General features: G+C 38.3%; 1 protein-coding gene across 1 annotated transcript; it reads right to left on the reverse strand.

The window, feature by feature from the left end:
• Positions 1 to 3,392: 3,392 nt before the first annotated feature.
• On the reverse strand, positions 3,393 to 20,381 carry SLC7A13 (solute carrier family 7 member 13). The gene is made up of 4 exons (XM_008001012.3): positions 19,593 to 20,381; positions 12,471 to 12,602; positions 7,108 to 7,469; positions 3,393 to 3,994 (listed from the first exon to the last, which is right to left on the reverse strand). The coding sequence occupies exons 1-4, from the start codon at positions 20,275 to 20,277 to the stop codon at positions 3,731 to 3,733; spliced, it is 1,443 nt and encodes a 480-aa protein (XP_007999203.2). The 5' UTR covers positions 20,278 to 20,381; the 3' UTR covers positions 3,393 to 3,730.
• Positions 20,382 to 22,151: the final 1,770 nt, after the last annotated feature.

Raw genomic sequence — 22,151 nt, forward strand, 5'->3', positions numbered from 1 at the left:
GTCTCACACTGTTGCCAGGCTGGAATGCAGTGGTGCTATCTCGGCTCATTGCAAACTCTGCCTCCTCGGTTCAAGTGATTCTTCTGCCTCAGCCTCCAGAGTAGCTGGGACTATAGGTGCCCGCCACCACATCCAGCTAAGTTTTGTATTTTTAGTAGAAACAGGGCTTCACCATGTTGACCAGGATGGTCTCGATCTCTTGACCTCGTGACCAACCCACCTCTGCCTACCAAGTTGTGGGATTACAGGCATGAGCCACTACGCCCAGCCAGGAATTCTTTATAGATGGCTTCGAAATAGACTCTTCTTAAAAGAAACATAGCAGGAAGATGAATTGCTGGTGGTCTGAAGTAGAACAAAAGGAATTGCAAAGCAGAAAATTTACTACACATATATTTTGTAAGGCCTTATTTCCAAAAATAATATAAAATATAAAAGCTATAATGAAATTCATGTTGCGACTTTCCTTGAAGTCTTGAAATTTTATAACCCCGCTCTTGCTACCGTCAGCCAATTTCTTGTTATCTTCCTGTGGAACAAAAGTTTCCCTGAGAAATTGTATTGACCTATTAGACTTGCTGACGTAATGTCCCACACAGTCTTAGAATAGGCAGGTCTCGGCCATGACTTACATGAAAGACATAGGACGTTTAAGTGTATAGTGGTACCAAAACAGTGAACAAAACTAGAATATTTAAAATAAGGGAAATGATAGCTCCACTCTGCTCTGCCATAGTCAGACCACATTCAGAAAGACTACAATGTTTATGGCATAAAAATTTAAGACATCGTTATGTTGAAAAGGACCTGGTAAGGTGTACAGGGTTCAAGGTTTTCAAAAGCAGCAACTTTGGACTACTAGGGGGTTTTAATCTGGAAAAGACACAGAGCCACAAAATGGTTATCACCAAATATCTAAAAGGATATCATGTGAAAGATGATTAGACTTACCTAACAGATAGAAATTACATTGCAGCTTCATATTATTAGGAAAAGCTTTTGGAAAACAAAACTGTCCAAAGATAGGACCAGCATCTTTAGCAAGTAGTGATTCCCCCATCCCTGGCAGTATACAAACATAGATGAGCGAGTTACTTTGTGGGGCCGCTGTAAACATTTAAGATTTCTTCTAAATCTAATGTCAGTCAAATCGTTGGTACTTCTCACTTGTAATTTAAATATCGTCCAGGTCTCTAGAATCTGAAGCTCTGATCCTGAATTTATAAAATGCGGATGACGTCTATGAAACTAAGCTCAGGAAGTATTTTGTCACATACTGTGTTGAAAGTTCATAGAAAGAGGAAAGTTGGGCAGTTGTCTAAGTGTAGTGGAGGTTTATGTGAAGGGAATGTTGAACCATGAGGCCCACATAAGGCAACTGTCTTAGGAATAAATAAGTAGTATGCTATAAATAGATATCTACCATGCTAACTTAAATATGTTATTGGCTTCTCCAAAGAAACAGACCCATGGATGTGTATATGGAGAAAGAGCGAGAGGTAGAGAGAGAGAGAGAATTTATTTTTAAGGAATTGGCTTGGCTCACGGAATCATGCAGGCTGGAGGCTGGCAAGTCCAAAATCTGTAGCGTGGCCTGGTGGCCTGACAGGCTAGAGACCCATGGAAGAGCTGATGTCGCAATTCTAGTCCGAAGGCCATCTGCTGACAGAATTCCCTCTTGGGGAAGTCAGTCTTTGTTCTATCAAGGACTTCAACTTATTAGATGAGGCCCACTCACAATAGGAAGGGCATTGTGCTTCACTCAGAATCTATCTATTTAAATGTTAATCTTATCCAAAAACACCCTTGCAGAAACATCCAGAATAATCTGTGATCAAATGTCTGGGCCCCATGATCCAGTCAAGTTGACACATAAAACTAACCATCACACCAGGGGATAGTTCCTCAAACTAGACAAGTCCTTCCACACCTGTGGATGCCACCTCTGAGGGATAAAGGGAGGCCGGGAATAAAGCTGGCTAACAAAGGTCACTGGACATCTTCCCACATTCCCACTTTCTGAAGACAACTCTACCAGATCTTTTAAAATTCTAAGCTATGTGGATGAATTTTTTAAACTGAATGATACTGGATGAGTGTGACTCCTGGGATGCTATCCACTTAGCCATCTATTACACACACTTTATATACAACTACATCATTCCCAGTAGGTCACACTTATTAATAAATCAAATGAAGACACAGTAATGCTGTTCTTCTAAGACATGTCAACATTTTTTCTTTTTTTTCTTTTTTTTTTTTTTTTTTGAGACGGAGTCTTGCTCTGTCGCCCAGGCTGGAGTGCAGTGGCCAGATCTCGGCTCACTGCAAGCTCCGCCTCCCGGGTTCACGCCATTCTCCTGCCTCAGCCTCCCGAGTAGCTGGGACTACAGGCACCTGCCACCTCGCCCGGCTAGTTTTTTGTAATATTTAGTAGAGACGGGGTTTCACCGTGTTAGCCAGGATGGTCTCGATCTCCTGACCTCGTTATCCACCCGTCTCCGCCTCCCAAAGTGCTGGGATTACAGGCTTGAGCCACCGCGCCCGGCCTAACATTTTTTCTTAAAGGCACTCAAAGAAAATTAACCTAAAGATTCATGCTTCTTGTTTTATTGAGACAGAGTCTCAGTCTGTCACCCAGGCTGGAGTGCAGTGGCACGATCTCTGCTCACTGCAAGCTCTGCCTCCTGAGTTCAAGTGATTCTCCTGCCTCAGCCTCCCGAGTAGCTGTGATTATAGGTGCACACCACCACACCCAGCTAATTTTATATTTTTGGTAGACACAGGTTTTCACCATGTTGGCCAGGCTGGCCTTGAACTCCTAACCTCAAGTAATCCGCCTGCCTCAGCCTCCTAAAGTGCTGGGATTACAGATGTGAGCTGCCACGCCCAGCCCCATGCTTCTAAAATAGTTATTAGCTTGGAAAAAAAAAATTGGGTCCAGGCACGGTGGCTCACGCCTGTAATCCCAACACTTTGGGCGGTCAAGGCAGGCAAATCACGAGTTCAGGAGTTTGAGACCAGCCTGGCCAATATGGTGAAACTCAGTCTCTACCAAAAATACAAAAAATTAGCTGAGTATAGTGGCAGGCGCCTATAATCTCAGCTACTCAGGAGGCTGAGGCAGGAGAATCCCTTGAACCCAGGAGGTGGAGGTTGCAGTGAGCCGACATCACGCCACTGCACTCCAGCCCAGGCAACAGAGTGAGGCTCCATCTCGATGAAAAAAAATAAAATAAAATAAAAATAAAACATAAAAAAAAAAGTGCTACATTCTAGAAGGGAAAAGCCAACTAGAAAAATGGAAGTATTCTTTTCATCTTCAAATCAGCATCTTCCCTGGCCCCGCCCGCCTCAAAAAAAAAGGACTCAGGAAAGATGAAGATAAGAAATGCTTTTAAAATTTTTAGTCATTCACTTTTATTATAGGATCCCCACAAATTCAGTTGAAAAGGGGTGGGATACAGAAAAAAGAATGAGAGAATGGGAGATGTATAATCACTCTATCAAGCTATGCAAACCAAGACTTAAGTTTTTTACCACACAAAGCAGAGCTTTAGTTATGCATAACAATTTCTTAGTGACTTTGAAGCCAGGCACTGTCTTGGGTACTTTTGTATACGTTACTTATTTCATTTGAGAAAAAAATAGTTACCATAGGAATTTCACCATGAATGTTCTATCATGTGTTTAACCTTGATTTGGAATCTGATATATGTTTTTTAGAAGGCTATTTTTTAACAGTTTGCACTTCTGACATCTGTTCCTCAGACGTATCAGGGAGGCAAATATTAAATAGTAATTGTAAATAGCAAGTCATCTTCTCAAACCAAGCCAATCTTATTTTAAAATGCATTAAAGGTATGTAAAATAGTAATCCACTGAGAACTAACAGAAGCACGTAGACATAATGCACATTTGGAGACTTTATCAATGGTATCACAACCAAGCCGACGTCGATGACTATTGTGGTTAATGGAAATGGCAGAAACACCTGAAAAGAGCAAAGTTTGAAAAAATATTAGATATGAACGTCCATGAATGATACCTGCATATTTATATAAATAAAAATGCAAACATACAAGCTAATTAAACAGGCTAAATTAGCTGTAAAGTTGAATAAACCTGGCTTAGAAGTCAGATAAATGCCTGAGTGAAAGGAGACGTTGAAGACTCATTGTGAGGTTGGAGGGAATGGGCATCTAGCATTTGACTGTCCATGAATGGAAATAACTAGAATCATTTGCTGATAAGATCACAATCTATTGATCTGGGTACCATGAATCTGTTAAGAGGGAATTTCTAAGGCCCAATGGAAGTAAAAACAATCTTCTTTGGAAAATATCTCAAGGCAGTAAGAAATTCATGACAAAACAGAAAAATCATCCTCAGACCCTCTGTTATGCAGGTAAATACTGACAGGTAAATGTTATAACTTTATAGGTGCAGCATATTACAAAAAAAAAAAATCAAGACAAAAGTTTTAGCTAAAACAATTTTCCCTGTTTTATGTTTTGTTTTTGTTTTGCCAAAAGCCTTAAAGACCAGTCCTTGGTACCTGCTTTGTGTTAGAATTATAAGAGTTCTCTACAACGTTACCCATCCTAGGGAGAAAATTGATATAAAATATAACTGATATGAATCTACATTCCCCAAAGGTATATATAACACAGCTAGTCATAATTTATGAAACAAAACCCTTTCATTAGAGGATCATTTGTTGGGATTTAATCATTAAGAATCTCTTCTTGGCCGGGCATAGTGGCTCACGCCTGTAATCCCAGCACTTTGTGAGGCCAAGGCTGGTGGATCACGAGGTCAGGAGATCGAGATCAGCCTGGGCAACATGGTGAAACCCAGTCTCTACTAAAAAAACAAAACTTAGCTGGGTGTGGTGGTGGGCACCTGTAATCCCAGCTACTTGGGAGGCTGAGGCAGGAGAATCACTTGAACCCAGGAGGCAGAGGTTGCAGTGAGCCAAGATCACGCCACTGCACTCCAGGCTCTCCAGCCTGGACGAGAAGAGACTCTGTCTCAAAAAAAAAAAAAAAAAAAAAAAAAAAATTCTCTTCTTAGTTTATAAAGCATCCCTGAAAAAGATACTTTAGGCCAGGCACAGTGGCTCACGCCTGTAATCCCAGCACTTTGCGAGGCCGAGACAGGCAGATCACAAGGTCAGGAGATCAAGACCATCCTGGCCAATGTGGTGAAACCCCGTCTCCACTAAAAATACAAAAAAATTAGCCAGATGTGGTGATGGGCTTCTGTAGTCCCAGCTACTCGGGAGGCTGAGGCAGAAGAATGACGTGAACCCAGGAGGTGGAGCTTGCAGTGAGCCGAGATCGCGCCACTGCACTCCAGCCTGGGTGACAGAGCGAGACTCCATCTCAAAAAAATAAATAAATAAATAAAGATACTTTATCATCTCATGGCTCAGTATCCATTATCAAATAATTGACAGAAAAGAAAAGAGCACTTCTGGGGGCATACAAGACAAATTTTAGCCACTTGTACTTAAGGCTGCCTTGCCTTCCTTTCTGATGCAAGCATAAGTTGAATAATAATATAAGCAATAATAGCCATCAATGTCAGACCCTGGATTGTTTGCATGCTTTAGCTTACTTAATACATCCAATGTTAATAGGAGGTAGGTATTATTTTTTCCCATTTTAGATCTGAAGAAACTGAGGTTCAGAGGTTCAATAACAAGACTAAACTCAGCTACTAGCCAAGCAACTGGACTTGAGCCCAAAGCTCTTAATGATTATCTTATACTATTATTTGTGTATAACAAATTTATCCCCCAGTTCATAACTTCTTTATAATTGTATGTATTAGGGTCAGTGATCTAACAAAAGTGTGGATGAGAAAACAGCAAAAGACATATTAAAACGATCCACCATGTGAAACTATACAGAGAGTAGATGTTAGGGAGGCATATCCAAGGGGGCCTACGACCATCAACCCTGCTGTAGATTTGATCTCTCTCCCTACGTGTTCTCTGAGCTTCCTCTCACACCATGATTTTTGGTTTACATGACTGTCCAGATAGATTATAACCTGCTTAAAGGCAGGAGCCAAGTCTTAATTCTTTTTCTACTCAGAGTACCTAGCAAGGTGCTTAAAATATAGTTGCCTCTTGACAACTAATACTCAAATACACAGCAATTAAGAGATGACTGGATGGAAGAAGTTGAAAAGAAGGCTGGAAAGGAAAGAAGGACATAAATCAACCATAGTTGGTGATGGGAACATTGCTTTCGTTCTCTCAGCAGTTCTTTCTTGTATTTTGTATTTAGCGAGAGTCAAACACTCTAAAGAGACTGCCTAGATTTAAATCTTGCTCTAATCCACGCTGTGTGAGCTTGGGCAAGTGACCTAACTTTTCTAAGTCTGTTTTCTTATCTGTAAAATGGGAATAACAATAGAATCCACCTTTCTATTACTGAGAGGATTAAAGGTGATCATCCAAGCCAAGCTTTGAACAACCTACCTAGGCAACCAAGATTATTTTATTATTCTGATCATCAGTGTCAGGGCCATCTTTCTCCAATAACATTCTTATGCTACCAAGTTTTGCTGCTTGTTTGTTTTTCTACAATTAAATGGTTGTCTCCTCTCCTGTGAAAATTTTTTTCATCCAGACTGAAAGTCAGTTTAAAATAAGTAAAGTTGAAAGACTGGAATTTGCCAACAAAGTAAGTTGATGTTTCAGAACAGTGGATGTTGTCACTTGTGACCTCACCTTGCCTCTTCTGTTTCTCATCTGCTAAATCTGACCCTGACTGTGGAAGACATTCATATGCATAACTAGTTACATAAGTAGACAAAATAATGTCTGTTCAAAAGACTCATAATGATCTGTCTAACCATCCAGAGAACTGTTTTTCTCTCTAATAAACCATTAAATGGAATATAAGAGACTTTATATTGAGTAACCTAGCCAATAAAAATGAAAAGTAAAACCAAGACCAGATTATTCTTATGTTTCACAATAACTGAGTATTCAGAAGATCTACTTATAGATGCCTTGATTATAATCTGAAATACAGTTATACTCAATATCTGTTCTTTCACACAGAAAAGAATTAGAAAATCAAATTTTACCTTATAAGGTATAGATAGATTGGGTTCCTGGTATCTCCGCCTTAGTATTCCTATCATTAATAATATAGACCATAATGAATTCGTGAAAAAAATATAGTTTATCAAATCAATTAGACTTGTTAAGATAATTGCAAGGGATCCCAAAGTGACAAGTAGCAGCACAGCTGTAAATGGAGAGGAGTGACTATTAAGTGTATTAAATAGCAAAGGCAGCTGGCCCTCTTGGCTTGCAAGATATATTGGTCTCGATGATTTAAATATAGAAATCAGAAGGTTGCTAAATAATGAGGTAGAAATAGCAAAAGGCATAATCCATGCCAATGAGGGAAAAACTCGATTAGCCCATGTGATAGCTACAGCATCTGCAGGAAAACAAAAATACACAAAAGAAAACGTGTTAAAAGAGAAATACTAATGATAAACCTTTTAATATTATTTCAAAATAAAAACATAAACTTAAGGAATAACATTCAATTTGCTTAATTTTATTGTTTATTTCCTTAGTTAAACTTACATAACACCTTTTAAAGGTGTCTATTTGAGCCCTATCACACTGTAGTGTAAATGGTTATCATTTTATATGTCTTCCCCAATAGACCAAGAATGTTTTAGAGGGCAAGGACAATCCATTTATTTTCTATAAAACTAGTGGATCACTCTGTGACAGACATATAGTAGGCTTTCAATAAACACTTGTGAAATGAATTGATTTTGTTGAATGGACGATTGAATCCATGCTTATGTTCTAAAACTAGTTTATAGAGTCTTAATAGTTACATTCAGAGGCCAAAAAGTACAGTGCAACACTACTGACACCAGAATGAGACTTTCCCACAGCACAGCGCAATTTGAAATACTCCGCAGAAAAAGGAACCACGTAGATGAAGAAAATAAATTACACACCATTAAAAATATGTATGACATTTGGGACTTTTCTATAGACCGGTAGCTCTCAATTGGAGCTGAATTTACTCCTCAGGGTCATTTGGCAATGTCTGGAGACTTTTTTGGCTGTCACAACTGGGGAGGTAGAAGGTTGCTGCTCTTATCTGGTGAGTAGAGGCCAAGGATGTTGCTAAACATCTTATAATGCACAGGACAGTTCACTACAACAAAAAATTATACAGTATAAAATGTTCATGGTACTGAGATTAAGAAACTAACCATTAGAGAATATTCTACTTTTTTTTTTTTTTTTTTTTTTTTTTTTTTTTTGCTGAAAGATAAGAGACCTTACGGGTACTAATTTAATAAAAGTCCACAGGAAAAACACAAACCTGTGAAGAAAAGCATCCACTGTTTGTGAGAATTCACTTGATTCAGTTCATATTATGTGAATATATGCTAGGACAGATCACTTGGTCAGAGAGAAACAAATTCTCAGTTTTTCAATGGAAAGAGCACAATGGGGCCTGAGGTCCCTGGGGTACGTGTCCTTGGAGCCTATGCTCTTGTACCAAGGTTGGTTTCTAGAGGGACTTTTGGGACATCAACATACTGGCTTATAACACAAGGTAGGACTTCCCAAATGTGACAAAATTAAAATATCATTAATAGCCCTTGTTCTTAAAGATCTTTAATTTTTGTAACCCTTTTTAAATAGCCTCAAGTGCCATTTCACTTGTTTTCCTTAGTGCTATTCTACAACTTTGGATCTTCCTTAAAAATATCTCCTATCTCATTTATTGTTCTTTTCAGGAAGATATTGTTAGTTGTATTTCCTGGACACCCATACCTCCATAAATTTCACATTTTCAGTCACATTTCCAAAGTATTTCTTTCCAGTAATGCAAAGGAAATTCCCCTTCAATTTCCCAGTGTGCATTCTACAAACGTGGTTAGTTATAACTTGAGGAGGATCAGGTGCAGCTCTGTCAGTGCTGGCTGGCAAAAACGATACATCTTTCTACATCATCTTTAGCTCTATGCCATAAGGGATGTTTTTTCTTTGTTACACTTTCCACATGTTGTTTCTTTTCTTTTAAAAATGATTTCATATATGTTTTGGGTGAAAAGTAAAATAAATAGCACTGAAGCACATAAAGTGAAAAGTAAATGTCCCTCTCTTCACCAACCTCCCATTCATGTGCAGCAAATGTAACCACCATTAACAGCTGTTTGGATCCTCTTCCAGAAATTTTGTATGAATGTATAAGCACCGATTAGGGTTGTGTATGAGTGTACATGTTTGTGTACGCTCACTTAGGCTTGTTTTTGCAGGTGCATCTTGCTCTTATTGGTACATTTGCATGCATCTAATTATTCTAGCAAATTCTCAGCATTCCATTATATAACTGTCAATGACTTTATCTACCCATTTCATATTGTTTTATTTGTAGTTTATGTTCAATTTCTTGCTAATATAAAATGGGCTTTAATGCAAACACTCATGCCTTCCATTCTTGATAGTTGTTCAAGTCTCCTTAGAGTAAATTCTTAGAAGTGGGACTTGTGAGTCCAAAGGTATACACATTTTAAAATAAGGATGATGTTACAAAATTGACCTCGGAAAATAATTTCATTAATTTACCAATAAATGATTCTAAAATTCTCACTTTCTCTTCAAAATTCTTTTATTATTATTTTTAATTAATTTATTTATTGCCTATCATTGGCTATCTTTCCAAAATTCTTAACCATATCTGGGTATTTGGGACCAGCTACTTTTAGGTTGTATCTGGACAGGGAAACCTTCTCAGCTTCTGCTTCCATAAAATGTATTTACCGTTTTAGATTATCTTGTCCTATGCCAATTTTCTCTAGTTTTAAATATGGCATGGAACTCTCAAGAAAACCAAATGTGAGCACCCTGTCAGCAGTCTGTGGCAGGACTTTGGGAACAACGAAATCCTCAATTTTCAAAGCTGGGACAGGGCTTCTCACTACGTCATTTCCATACACATTGTTCTAGAAGAACACCCTTCCCTTCTCAGTTGTGGTACTTATTCACAATAAAGGCTTTTTGTTTCCCTAGGAGGAAAACATGTGAAGAAACAAGTCAGAGCTCTGACATGGACACAGACGAAAACATTACATAATTAATACCATTGTTTCTTTTTCTATGTAAACCACAAATATTAGAATCTAATATTTATCACAGCCTGGTATAATTCTTTCAATGTTCCTTAAATAAAATGTAGCATACAATTCATGCCATATCATAGATGCTCTATATTCGTCTGGGAACTTTTCACATTTTTTACATATACCTATTTGAAAAAAATACATCTCTTAATCTTTAAAATTTCTTAATTTGAGAACCTAGGTTTGGGCCTGGTGGCTCACGCCTGTAATACCAGCCCTCTGAGAGGTCAAGAGGGAGAATCACTTGAAGTCGGAACAGCCTGGCCAACATGACAAAACCCTATCTCTACTAAATATACAAAAGTTAGCCAGGTGTGGTGGCCCATGCCTGTTATCCCAGCTACTCGAAAGGCTGAGGCACAAGAAGCGCTTGAACCCTGGAGGCGGAGGTTGCGGTGAGCAAGATTGTGCCACTCAACTCCAGCCTAGGCAACAGAGCAAGACTCTGTCTCAAAAAAAAAAAAAAAACAAACAAAAAAAAACCTATTTCTTTTGCTTATAAGTTCCCCCTTATTATACAAATTTTGCACCTTAAAGAAAATGTGTAATATTCAGTGCAAACAATAAAGTAAAAATCACATACAATATCATTCCTGTTGATCACCATTACTAGCTACTTATTTACTGTTTTACATAATTATATACATCCTGACTTTTTCCTCATTATTGAATTATAAACATTGTCCCTTTTCTTCAAGTGTCCATCAACAATATCATCTTTTACAAATCACAGAATATTCTGTTATATAGATTTCTCATAAATTTTTTATTTGTTTCAAGTTTATTGGATATTTTTATGATTTTTAATTTTTGCTATCATACATAAAGCTATGATTACTATACCTATACATGTACTTTTTCATGTATGACTCTGATTTTTTTCTTAATTTAAATTTCCTGTACAATAAACATGCAGATATTTGGACTCAGAAACATTAATTTAGAATTTAAACAAAAAGTCTAAAAATGATATGCCTAAAAAATAAGCATTGTAGCCAAATTACAAGTGATGATGGTCAAAATACTTCATGAGTTTTCCACACATGCCAAAACCATTGTGCCGCCTACAAAATTGCTGTAACCATTATGACACCAAAGGAGATATTCATGACTTTTTAACAGCCCGTATGGATGGAGCACTGGTAGTCATAACAGACGCCAGCTTCAATGAACCATAACAACAGTGCTAGCTGACCAGCAGCCCCGACCACACCCACTATTAACTTTGTAAATTTATTCTTTACATAATCAAGGTAGTTAATAAATCACTGCTTCTTCTGATCTGAATTTGCATTTGGTTTGTTCTCACAGACACTCAGAAGCTTGATTCCATCTAGTTTAGAAGTGCCTAAGATACCTAGACTATTATGAATCAGCACTGATACCATATGGCAGCACCCTGCAGGGCAGTAACATAAGAATTGAGGAAAGTTTACCAGAATTTTTTATCAAAATCTCCCTTAGGTTTGCCTCCATACCTCAAAGATTCACCAAAACAATAATAGCTGCTCAAAAGAGATTAGTCCTAAAGTTACTGGGTGATAGATTTATCTCATGAGGTGGTTTAATGCTGACTTGAGGAAATTGCTAGTCTTCCACTTTCCCTGTTTCTCATTTCTTTCCAAATTTCCTTTTATTCCTTGAATCTGTTACTCATTTTTAAATGTGTATTTATTTAATATTTTCTCATTCTTTTATTCTTTATTCTACAATTTGGCCTCTAAGATAGCTATTTTTTGGTCAGATTTCCAATATGTTCAGGACGCTTTGCCGCCATGAATTTCAGAGTTGCTCATGGTAAATCGTATTGCTTTATACATCAATATTAATTACATGCATCAATTGAACATTAGCATCTACTCTTTTGACTGCCAATATTCTACATTTCAAATTGATCACTTTTTGTGACACCTAGAAAAACATTGAGACTCAAACATTTTGAAAGTTTTACAATAGATGTAAACACTGATTACATAGTGTCACTCTGGTGAGATGAGATCATGAAAGGAATACTAATATTTTGAATCTGATCTACAGCATACATCAACATTATATACATCTTTCCATACTATCAGAAAAGGCATAACCATGCTTGAAGATGAATATCTTTTCTAAGACAAATCATTCCCTTTGGCCCTCTGTTATTTTAGAAAATTATAAGTTGATTATATACACAGAATAATGAACAGTAAACAGTGGTCCTGACTGGTGAAATGATAGTTAAGGTATGTTGAAAGGACCAGCACTTTATTTATTGTTTTAGCCATTTGCATACAAACCTGAAGAGAGAATTTCCCTGGGTGTAAGAACAGTCAGATAGGAAATGTTAACCAGTAAATAAACTACAGTCACCAGAGGTAACGCAGTAAATATGCATTTGGGAATTGTTGTTCTGGGTTTCTTCAGCTCCCCTATAACACAAAAGAGGACAAAATCATAATTGGTAAACATTATTTCTAAAATTCATTATTTTTAGATTAATATTTTTGTATTTGTATAAATTTATGGGGTGCAAGCATACCAAGGATGGTTATGCCTTTTCTATGATTTTATTACATGCATAGATTGTGTGGTGGTCAAGTCAGGGTTTTAGGGTATCCATAACCTGAATAACGTACATTGTAACCATTAAGTAATTTTTCATCAGCCACCTGTCCACTCCCTCTCCCTTCCAAGTCTCTATGGGTCATCATTTTACTCTCTACATCCATAAGTACACATTTTGTAGTTAATTATGAGTGAGAAGGTATAATATTTCTCTTTCTATTTTTAGTTATTTCACTTAGGATGATGGACTCCAGCTGCATTCATGTTGCTGAAAAAGACATGATTTCATTATTTTTTATGACTGTGTAGTATACTGTGGTGTGTATACATATGTATATACAAACACACAATAGTGTTGTGATAAACATGAGTGCAGGTATCCTATTGATTTGTTTTCTTTTGGATAGATACCCAGTAGTGGGATTGCTGGATCAAATTGTAGTTCTATTTTTAGTTCTTTGAGAAATCTCCATACTGTTTTCCATAGACATTATACTAATTTACTTTCCTACCAGCATCGCTCCATGTGTCAAGAATTGGGCTAGGCTCTTCCTATTCATTCAGCCACCACCACTACACATACACTGAAATGCGCGCGCACACACACACACATACACACAAGCACACACTGGTGGACTGCTACACACCCACCTGCCTAATATAGCTAAATGAAGAAAAATATGAAATATGCTTCATTTTCTCCATAGATGGTAAAATTTCTGAAGAAAGACTGAAGAATAAAAAATGAAATCGGAGCCCGTAAGTCCTGTACCATTTGAAGCCTACTTACGTGTTTAGCCTCATCTATTAACTCCAGGCATTGAGTTTGGATAATGGGAATCCAGCAGTGAGCAGAAACTACATGAAGTTTGACCTCAAGAAGAAAAGCTACACATGGTTAAATAATTGCATAAATAAGAGGTTAAAATAATGAAACTATGGAAAGTGTCTGTATGAAAAGAAACTAAGTGCTATGGAGATATATTATGTGACAATGTGTTAGTTTCTCTTGCTATCTGTGTTTCATATATAGACAGATACAGACAGACTGACCTTTGCAGTTCCTCAACAATGTCTTCTCCCTTCTTGCCATAGGGTCTGTTTTCTTATGTGGAATGTTCTTTCCTAGTTGCCTAGTTGACCTCTACCCTTCCTTCAGATCTCAGGAAAATAATTACTTCTTGGAAAATAGGAAAGGAAACTCTCTCCCTGGCTAGCAAAATTTTCCTATTATACGTTTCTCATACCGTATATTGAAAGGAGTTAAAGAGTCCATCATAACTTCTCTCTCCCTGTGTACTCTTGACCATTCCTTTATGCCAATATTAAGTGCAAAGAAGGCCAAAAAAGTTGTAATTTAGCATCATATAGAGTGGATTTTCTAGGACAGTTTTATGTTAAATATTGTTCCATTCATCACACCATTTCCCCAAAGTTTGTCCTACCCGGAAAATTGCTCTGTGCCATGAAGAAATGATCATCTCTAACCATAATATACAATGGCACCCTGTGCCCTGCCCAGTGGCAAGGAACAAAGAACAAACCTCAGATCCACCGGAAGCCAATCATTTTCAGTATACAAGAAAATTTATCTCAAGAATTTGAACCAAAGGTCAAGAGAAAAGCAACGTGATGGTTTTAAAAAAGAAAGGAAGATGAGAAAACAATTTTTTTAAAATTTCTAGAACTTCCCTATTTTTTCATATTAATTATTTATTTTATAGAGACGGGGTCTTGCTATGTTGCCTGGGCTGGTCTTGAACTCCTGGCCTCAAGCAATCCTCCAGTCTAGGTCTCCCAAAGTGCAGATTTAAAATGTGAGTCACCACGTTCAGTCTGTTTCTCTATTTCTTGTGGCTCCTGAAGATTGGTTGCCCAAATATTTCTTAAAATATAGCATAATCCTTCCAGTAAGTTCCCCTTTTATTGCTTAAGCTAATGTGAGTGGGTTTCTGCTATTTAAAACCAACCCCTTTGCTAATAAATATCTACCATTTGACTACATCAAATTTCTTCTATCTGTGTCTGCCCAGGGGTTGGATCTAATGCCCATGGGGTAGACTAATCTGAGCTGATTAAGAACTTGAACAGTAAAAAATTTGAGAAGGTTTTAATTTTAACCCTGCCTGCACCACTTACTATTGTGGGACTTCTGGACAATGTATTGGCTGTCAAGGTTTCAATCTCCTTATAGTGAAAACTATAGGGACAACAAGATTCCAATCCTAGTGTTTAGCATATAATAAGTGCTGAATATATGGTTGTTGTTAATTACTATAGTTATTAAAGCTTTGGGACAAAAGGGCAACTTTTTGGATTAATTGTACTTTCTTCTGAGCCTTTTACTTGTTCTCATCGTGTACTTGATTTGTAAAAAGGAGATGGAGATTACAATTTAATTTATAACAAAAAGTTATAATAGCCAAACAGGCAACAAATATCCTTGACTCTTGAACTTAGAAGATGGGTATTCCAGCCAGTTGTGATGGCTCACGTCTGTAAACCCAGCACTTTGGGAGGTGTAGGCAGGTGGGTCAATGGAGCCCAGAAGTTAAAGGCCAGTCTGAGCAACATACCAAAACCTCATCTCTACTAAAAATCCACACACACACACAAAAATTAGCTGGGCATGATGGTGAGTGCCGGTAGTCGCAGCTACTCAGGAGACTGAGGTGAGAGGATCAGTCGAGCCCAGAAGGTCAAGGCTGCAGTGAACTATGATTGCACAGCAGCACTCCAGCCTGGGTGTTAAAAAATATAAATTAAAAAAAAAGATAGGTATTCCTACACCTTACAAATCACCCGTCTACAAATCACTATTTTGCAAGTAAAAGTGTTACTTAAAACTTAGATGTACTTAAGACTTATTTTGTAGATTAACAACTCCAGCACACACTGAAATTCCTCCAACTTTTGTTCACCACTACAGGCTTGTGAGGAATTCTATAACAGTTTATAGGTCAGCATGAATAAATTCTGTAAATATATTTTCAGCTGACAATAATTATCTAACAATGACACATCTCTGCAATGGGATACAATGAAACTGGCTCAAATAAAAATCCAGAAATATTGCTTCTAGCCTTGAAAGCAAGAAACAATGAGAAACTTTTGCTCTTTATGCCAGCTGCTGAAATTGGCCCATTTAATCACAAGCCACGTAAAACAGAAATATCCTCATAACTTTCTTTTCTCAATACCTTATTTTTAACTCAATGCAAACTGACTTCCTCTCATGTTCAAAATTCACCAATGACTTCTTACATTATCAGTGACGGTGCTCTAACCAGTCCTCATGCTCCTTGACTTCTGAAGCATTTAACAAGATAGATTATCCCCAGCTTTTTGAAACATATTCTGATTTTCCTCTATAACACTCTGAGCCTCCTCTGGCTTCTTCATTGAATCTTCTTTCTCTACCTCCTGCTTAAAAGTTGGCATTGTCCAGTCATCTGTCTCCCTCCAACCGTATGCCATTTTGTCCTTCGTCTCTCTATGTACTTGCCTTAGTAATCAACCCTATGTATTTTGTCCTTCATCTTTGTATGTACTTGCCTTAGTAATCATATCTAATACCAAGACTCTCAGATGGAAACCATTTTGTAGTCACCTGAGGTTACATACCTTGTCTTCTATCTATGCTGCATTCTTCTATTCTCCACGGCTTCACTCATATTTTTCTGGAATTTTGTGGGTTCAATTCAAATTGCCACCTTTTCCACTCAGTGACAGCAAAAAGTGACCTTTCTGCTGATTTCCAAAGTAATTATATTGTTCCGTTATGGCTATCTATTAAATACTGTATCAAATTATTTGTTTATAAGGCAAGAATTATAGTGATTTTAAACCATGATATACATTTTGCAGATTAAAAAAAAGAGACTGGAAAGGAGAAAATACTTGCTATAGTTGGTAATGGCAGACCCAAATCTAGGTATTGCCTCTCCTACTAGACTGTAAGCCTCTTTGATAAAGACTGTATCTTACTCATCTTGAGGCACTAGTACAGGGTTTTAAAAACAGTCTTTGAAAAGATGGTGGCTACTCAAGTGATTTCACGAATGATAGATAAATTAGTGGCGGGGGACTTGAGATTTTAAAAAGTTTTGTTCAGTAGTTAAGAGTCTGATACATATTTAAATAACAAGGAAAAAAATTGATTTTTTAAAAACGGTTGAAGTTGAGAAAAAATGAAATAAAAGAATGTGAAAGAAAAGTCCTTAAGGTGATGGGAGGGAAAAGATAAAGAATTCAAGGGAAAAGACTGACTTTGAAAATGAAAAGATGAAAATTTCTCTTCTAACATTGAAGGGAAGGGTATATAGCCTCAGAGCAATCTACAATACCTATGCTTCTCTACTCTTTAAAGATACTTAAGAACCTACAAAGAGCAAAAAGCAGAACTACCATTTGACCCAGCAATTCCACTACTGCATCTCTACCCACAGGAATAGAAATTGTTATATCAAAACGACCTCCGCACTTGCATGTTTATTGCAACACTATTCACAATAGCAAAGTCATGGAATCAACCTAAGTGTCCATCAACGCATGACTGGATTTTTTTAAATGTGGTATATACACACCATGGAATACTATGCAACCATAGAAAGAATGAGATCATGTCTTTTCCAGCAACATGGATGCAACTAGAGACCATCATCCTAAGAGAAATAATCCAAAAACAGAAAATCAAATACTGTATATTCTCACTTATATATGGGAGCTAAACAGTGAGTACACATGGATATACAGAGGAAACTGTGACACTGATGATTCCAAAAGTGGGGAGAGTGGGTGGGGGCTAAGGGTTGAAAAATTGCCTATTGGGTACATGTTCACTGTTAGGGTGATGGGTACACTAGAAACCCAGACCTCACTATTATACAAATAAATCCATGTAGTAAACCTGTACATGATCCCCGAATATATAAGAATAACGATGCTTAAGAGCATAGTAAAAGTGCAAGGCAAAAATCCAGCACTTGTTGCTCTTCTCTGATGTCCTGAGTGAATCAAGAAGATGCTGTTCCACTTTGGCACCCACTTCAGTCAGCTGCCCAGTGCTGTCATTGCGGTCAAAGGGTCTGAACTGCTGGAGAAGTTCCTGTTTTGGGTGTCCAGGGAGTACTCGTCTGGAGGCTAGCGGAAGGAAGGGAGCCTCTTTCGGGCTCCTATAATCCTAGTTATAGTATCTTTGCATTGTGGGCTAACTTATTATTTATTTATTTATTTATATATTTATTTATTTTTCTTTTTTTTGAGACAGGGTCTCACTCTGTAGCCCAAACTGGAGTGCAGTGGTGCAATCACAGCTTGCTGCAGCCTCAAACTCCTGGGCTCAAGCGATCCTCCCACCTCAGCCTCTTAGTAGCTAGGATTAAAAGTGTGCACTTCTATGTTCAGATAATTTTTTCAGAAATCTGAGGAGGTGGCCATGTGTGGTGGCTCATGCCTGCAATCCCAGCACTTTGGGAAGCGGAGGCAGTTGGCTCACCTGAGGTCAAGTGTTCGAGACCAACCTGGCCAACATGGTGAAAACCTGTCTTTACTAAAAATACAAAAATAAGCTGGGCATAGTGGTGCACACCTGTAGTCCCAGCTACCCTGGAGTCTGAGGCAGGACAATTGCTTGAACCCGGGAGGTTGCAGAGAGCTGAAATCACACCACTGTACTCCAGCCTGGGCAACAAGAGGAAAACCCTGTCAAAAATGAAAGAGAAGAAAGAAAGAAAGAAAGAAAGAAAGAAAGAAAGAAAGAAAGAAAGAAAGAAAGAAAGAAAGAAAGAAAGAAAGAAAGAAAGAGAGAGAGAGAGAGAGAGAGAGAGAGAGAGAGAGAGAGAGAGAGAGGGAGGGAGGGAGGGAGGGAGGGAGGGAGGGAGGGAAGGAAAGGAAGGAAGGAAGGAAGGAAGGAAGGAAGGAAGGAAGGAAGGAAGGAAGGAAGGAAGGAAGAAAGAAAGAAAGAAAGAAAGAAAGAAAGAAAGAAAGAAAGAAAGAAAAGAAAGAAAGAAAGAAAGAGAGAAAGAGAGAAAGAAGAGAGAGAAAGAGAGAGAGAAAGAGAGAGAAAGAAAGAAAGAAAGAAAAGAAAAGAAAAGAAAGAAAGAAAGAAAGAAAAAGAAATCTGAGGAGAGGGATCTCACTATTTTGCACAGGTTGGTCTCAAACTCCTAGGCTCAAGCAATCTTCCCATTTCAGCCTCTCAAAGTATTGGGATTATAGGCATCAGCCATCACACCCAGCCCTAATTTAACTTTTAAATGCATCCAAGGTTGTTGTAGGGTGGCAGCTTTTATAATGCACACAAGAAAATTATAGCTTTATCATTAATTAGAATGCTTGATGTGAAAAAGGTCAGTTGCATGTAAAATCAGTTTGTATTACTACATTCTTCAATGAAAGGAAAAAGTTATAATAAAATATAAAACATAATTCCAAAAGTAAGTAAATAAAAATACTTAGAGCCTCAATGTGTCATACCTACCTACAACACAAACATAGTCCAGCATTGGATCATTCCTGGATTTATAGTTTCATGGGTGCGGAATATTTTCACAACCCCAGCTTTCATCCATTAACAGAAAGGAAACAGATTAACACAGAAGTCACATATCTGTGGTCCCAGAAAGGAAAGTTGAAAAAGAGAAGCTGTTCAATCAAATAAGTACCTTAGAATAAACAGGAAGATAATTAAGAGTAGGTAACAAGTGCAAGGCAGGCATGATCTGATTTAGAAAGTCACAAAGAAGAAAGAAACATTGAATCATTTAAGACTCAAAATACAACAAATGATAGGCATTTCATACTGTATGCAATGTCATGATTTTAGATTTTTTTTTTCCTCAATGGATTGTTACCTGCTATAAGTGTAAAGCATCCCCCGCCTGAATATGCAAAATATCCTTGGAAGATGGCTTGTATAAGATGAGAGATATCTGGAAATTCAGCATCAAAAGCATTCTGAAACCGTTCTACATTCTCCTTTTTCCCTCTTACCAGAAACACTACTCCAGTTAGGGAAATGAAGCTCAGTATGGACACTTTCAGCACCGAGCTAGCCATCTGAAGCCAAGTCACTTCTTTCACACCACGAGAAGTCAGAATTCCTACAATCCACAACATGGCCAATGCCAGACATTTCTTTGGCAGCTTTGGGACAGAGCAGCTGGGAAAAAAAGGCTGGATGCTGTACTCAGCAAGGAGCAGAGCTTGGCCAGCAACTACCCCTGACCCCAGAAACAAGGATGTCCAGAGATTCAAGAAAGCAACCGTGGAGCCAAAGTATCTCTTGAGAAAATAGTATTGAGCTCCACTGCATGGGAAGCTTATACTTATCTCTGCAGAGCAAAGAGTTGACGTCATGGCCAGTACGGCACAGCCAGCCCAAACGCATAGGGAGACTCCCACGTTCATGCGAGAGTATGCCAACACACCTTTGGGGGACACAAAAATTCCTGCACCAATGATATTAATAAGTAAAAAACTCGTGCCCCAGCAATATCCAAACACTCTCTTGAGTTGTATTTTCTTCCCTCTATCCATTGTAATTGAAGAGTTTTCAAATTCTATATAAATTACAATTTCTAGATTTTCCTGCCTATGTAGCTGCAAAGGATGTTGATGGATTCCTGAAATAAAATAATGCTGTCCTTTCTGTTCCCTTTTCATTAAGTATAGCTTGGTTTTAATAATTAACAAAATAGAGGTGGAAGATGGGGACAAAAAATAATAAGTAACAAAATATATGTGACACATTCAATAAAAGAGACCAACATGTAGAAGGCTTTGGTCTGACTTGTCTTTCAATTATTATCAAAATAATGTACTCAGATTTTAAAAAAAAGGAATTTCCAAGAAGACATGGGTTACAGTACAAAGCTGGGGCTTCCTGCTCTGCTTCACTGCTTCCAAAATGCATTCTCAGTTCCCTCCTTTGGAAACAATCATTTTATTTTTTTATTTTATTTTATTTTTTGAGACAGAGTCTCACTCTGTCACCTGGGCTGGAGTGCAGCCTTGACCTCCTGGACTCAAGTAACTCTTCCACCTTAGCCTCCCAAGTAGCTGGGACCACGGGTGTGAGCCACCACACCTGGCTAAGGTTTTTGGTGGTTATTGTTTTGTTTTGTTTTTGGTAGAGACGAGGGTCTCACTTCGTTGGCCAGGCTGGTTTTGAACTCCTGTGCTCAAGTGATCCTCCCGCCTTGTCTCCCAAATCCCTGGGATTAAAAGCCAACCATTTTAAAGTGTGTATGGTTTTAGATCTTTTTGGTGGTTGCCTTCATAACTCTAAATAATACAAAAAGACTTTTATTTCTAAATATCTCAACTTTAGAAAGCAAATACTGACCTCTTCCCACGAACATGGAGGAATTAGCTCACTATCCTTTTACTGCCTTGCCTCCCTCTTCTTCACATTTTTTTTAAATCACTAAGCTTTCAGGAAACAATTTATCAGGCTTATATTCACAGAAGCTAATTAGCAAGGCAAGGGAGGGAAATGTCCTGAAACATAAGCCTGTCATTTAACCAGTCACCTATCATTCTGGTAGCTTTAGTCACATACAGAAAATTGTGAACAGAAAGTACAGGAGAAGAACTGGCCCCAGGGACAGAGGGAAGGAGGGTCCTAACTGTCTTGTCCTAACCTACAAGTCTAAGAGTGGCTCCCACGTTTGTTGACTTTATAATGAAAAGCCCTGTCCTGAGAATTTCCAAAGGCTCATAAGCCTGGAGCACATTTAAGCCTAGGAAATAAGAATTTCTCTCTCTCTCTCTCTCTCTCTCTCTCTCTGTCTCTCTCTCTCTGTCTCTCTTTTAAAAGCTGGCTCTAGAGGCATGCACCACCACACCCAGCTAACTTTTGTGGGGATATTTTTCGGTAGATATAGGGTTTCCCCATGTTGGCCAGGCTGGTCTCAAACTCCTGACCTCAGATGATTCACCCACCTCTGCCTCCCAAAGTGCTGGGATTATAGGCATGAGTCACCACGTCGGTCTAGTAAAGTATTTCTCAATTGTCCCCTAAGAGTAAGTGAAAGTGAAATTGCTTGGTTTTGCTTTGGTTTGGGAAAACTGGCTATTTTCTGGCAGATTGGATCCAAGAAAATTCACTGATAATACTACATAGTGATATAGGGCTGGGTGCAGTGGGTGGCTCATGCCTGTAATCCCAGCATTTTGGGAGGCCAAGGTCGGTGGATCACCTGAGATCAGGAGTTTAAAACCAGCCTGGCCAACATGGCGAAACCCCGTCTCTACTAAAAATACCAAAATTAGCTGGGCGTGGTGGTGCCCACGCTACTAGGGATACTGAGGCAGGAGAACTGCTTGAACCTGGGAGGCGGAGGTTGCAGTGAGCTGAGAGTGGGCTGCTGCACTCCAGCCTGGGAGATGGAACCAGACTCTGTTTCAAA

This window comes from Chlorocebus sabaeus, chromosome 8, assembly GCF_047675955.1.
Source record: "Chlorocebus sabaeus isolate Y175 chromosome 8, mChlSab1.0.hap1, whole genome shotgun sequence".
In the NCBI taxonomy this organism is placed as follows: domain Eukaryota; kingdom Metazoa; phylum Chordata; class Mammalia; order Primates; family Cercopithecidae; genus Chlorocebus; species Chlorocebus sabaeus.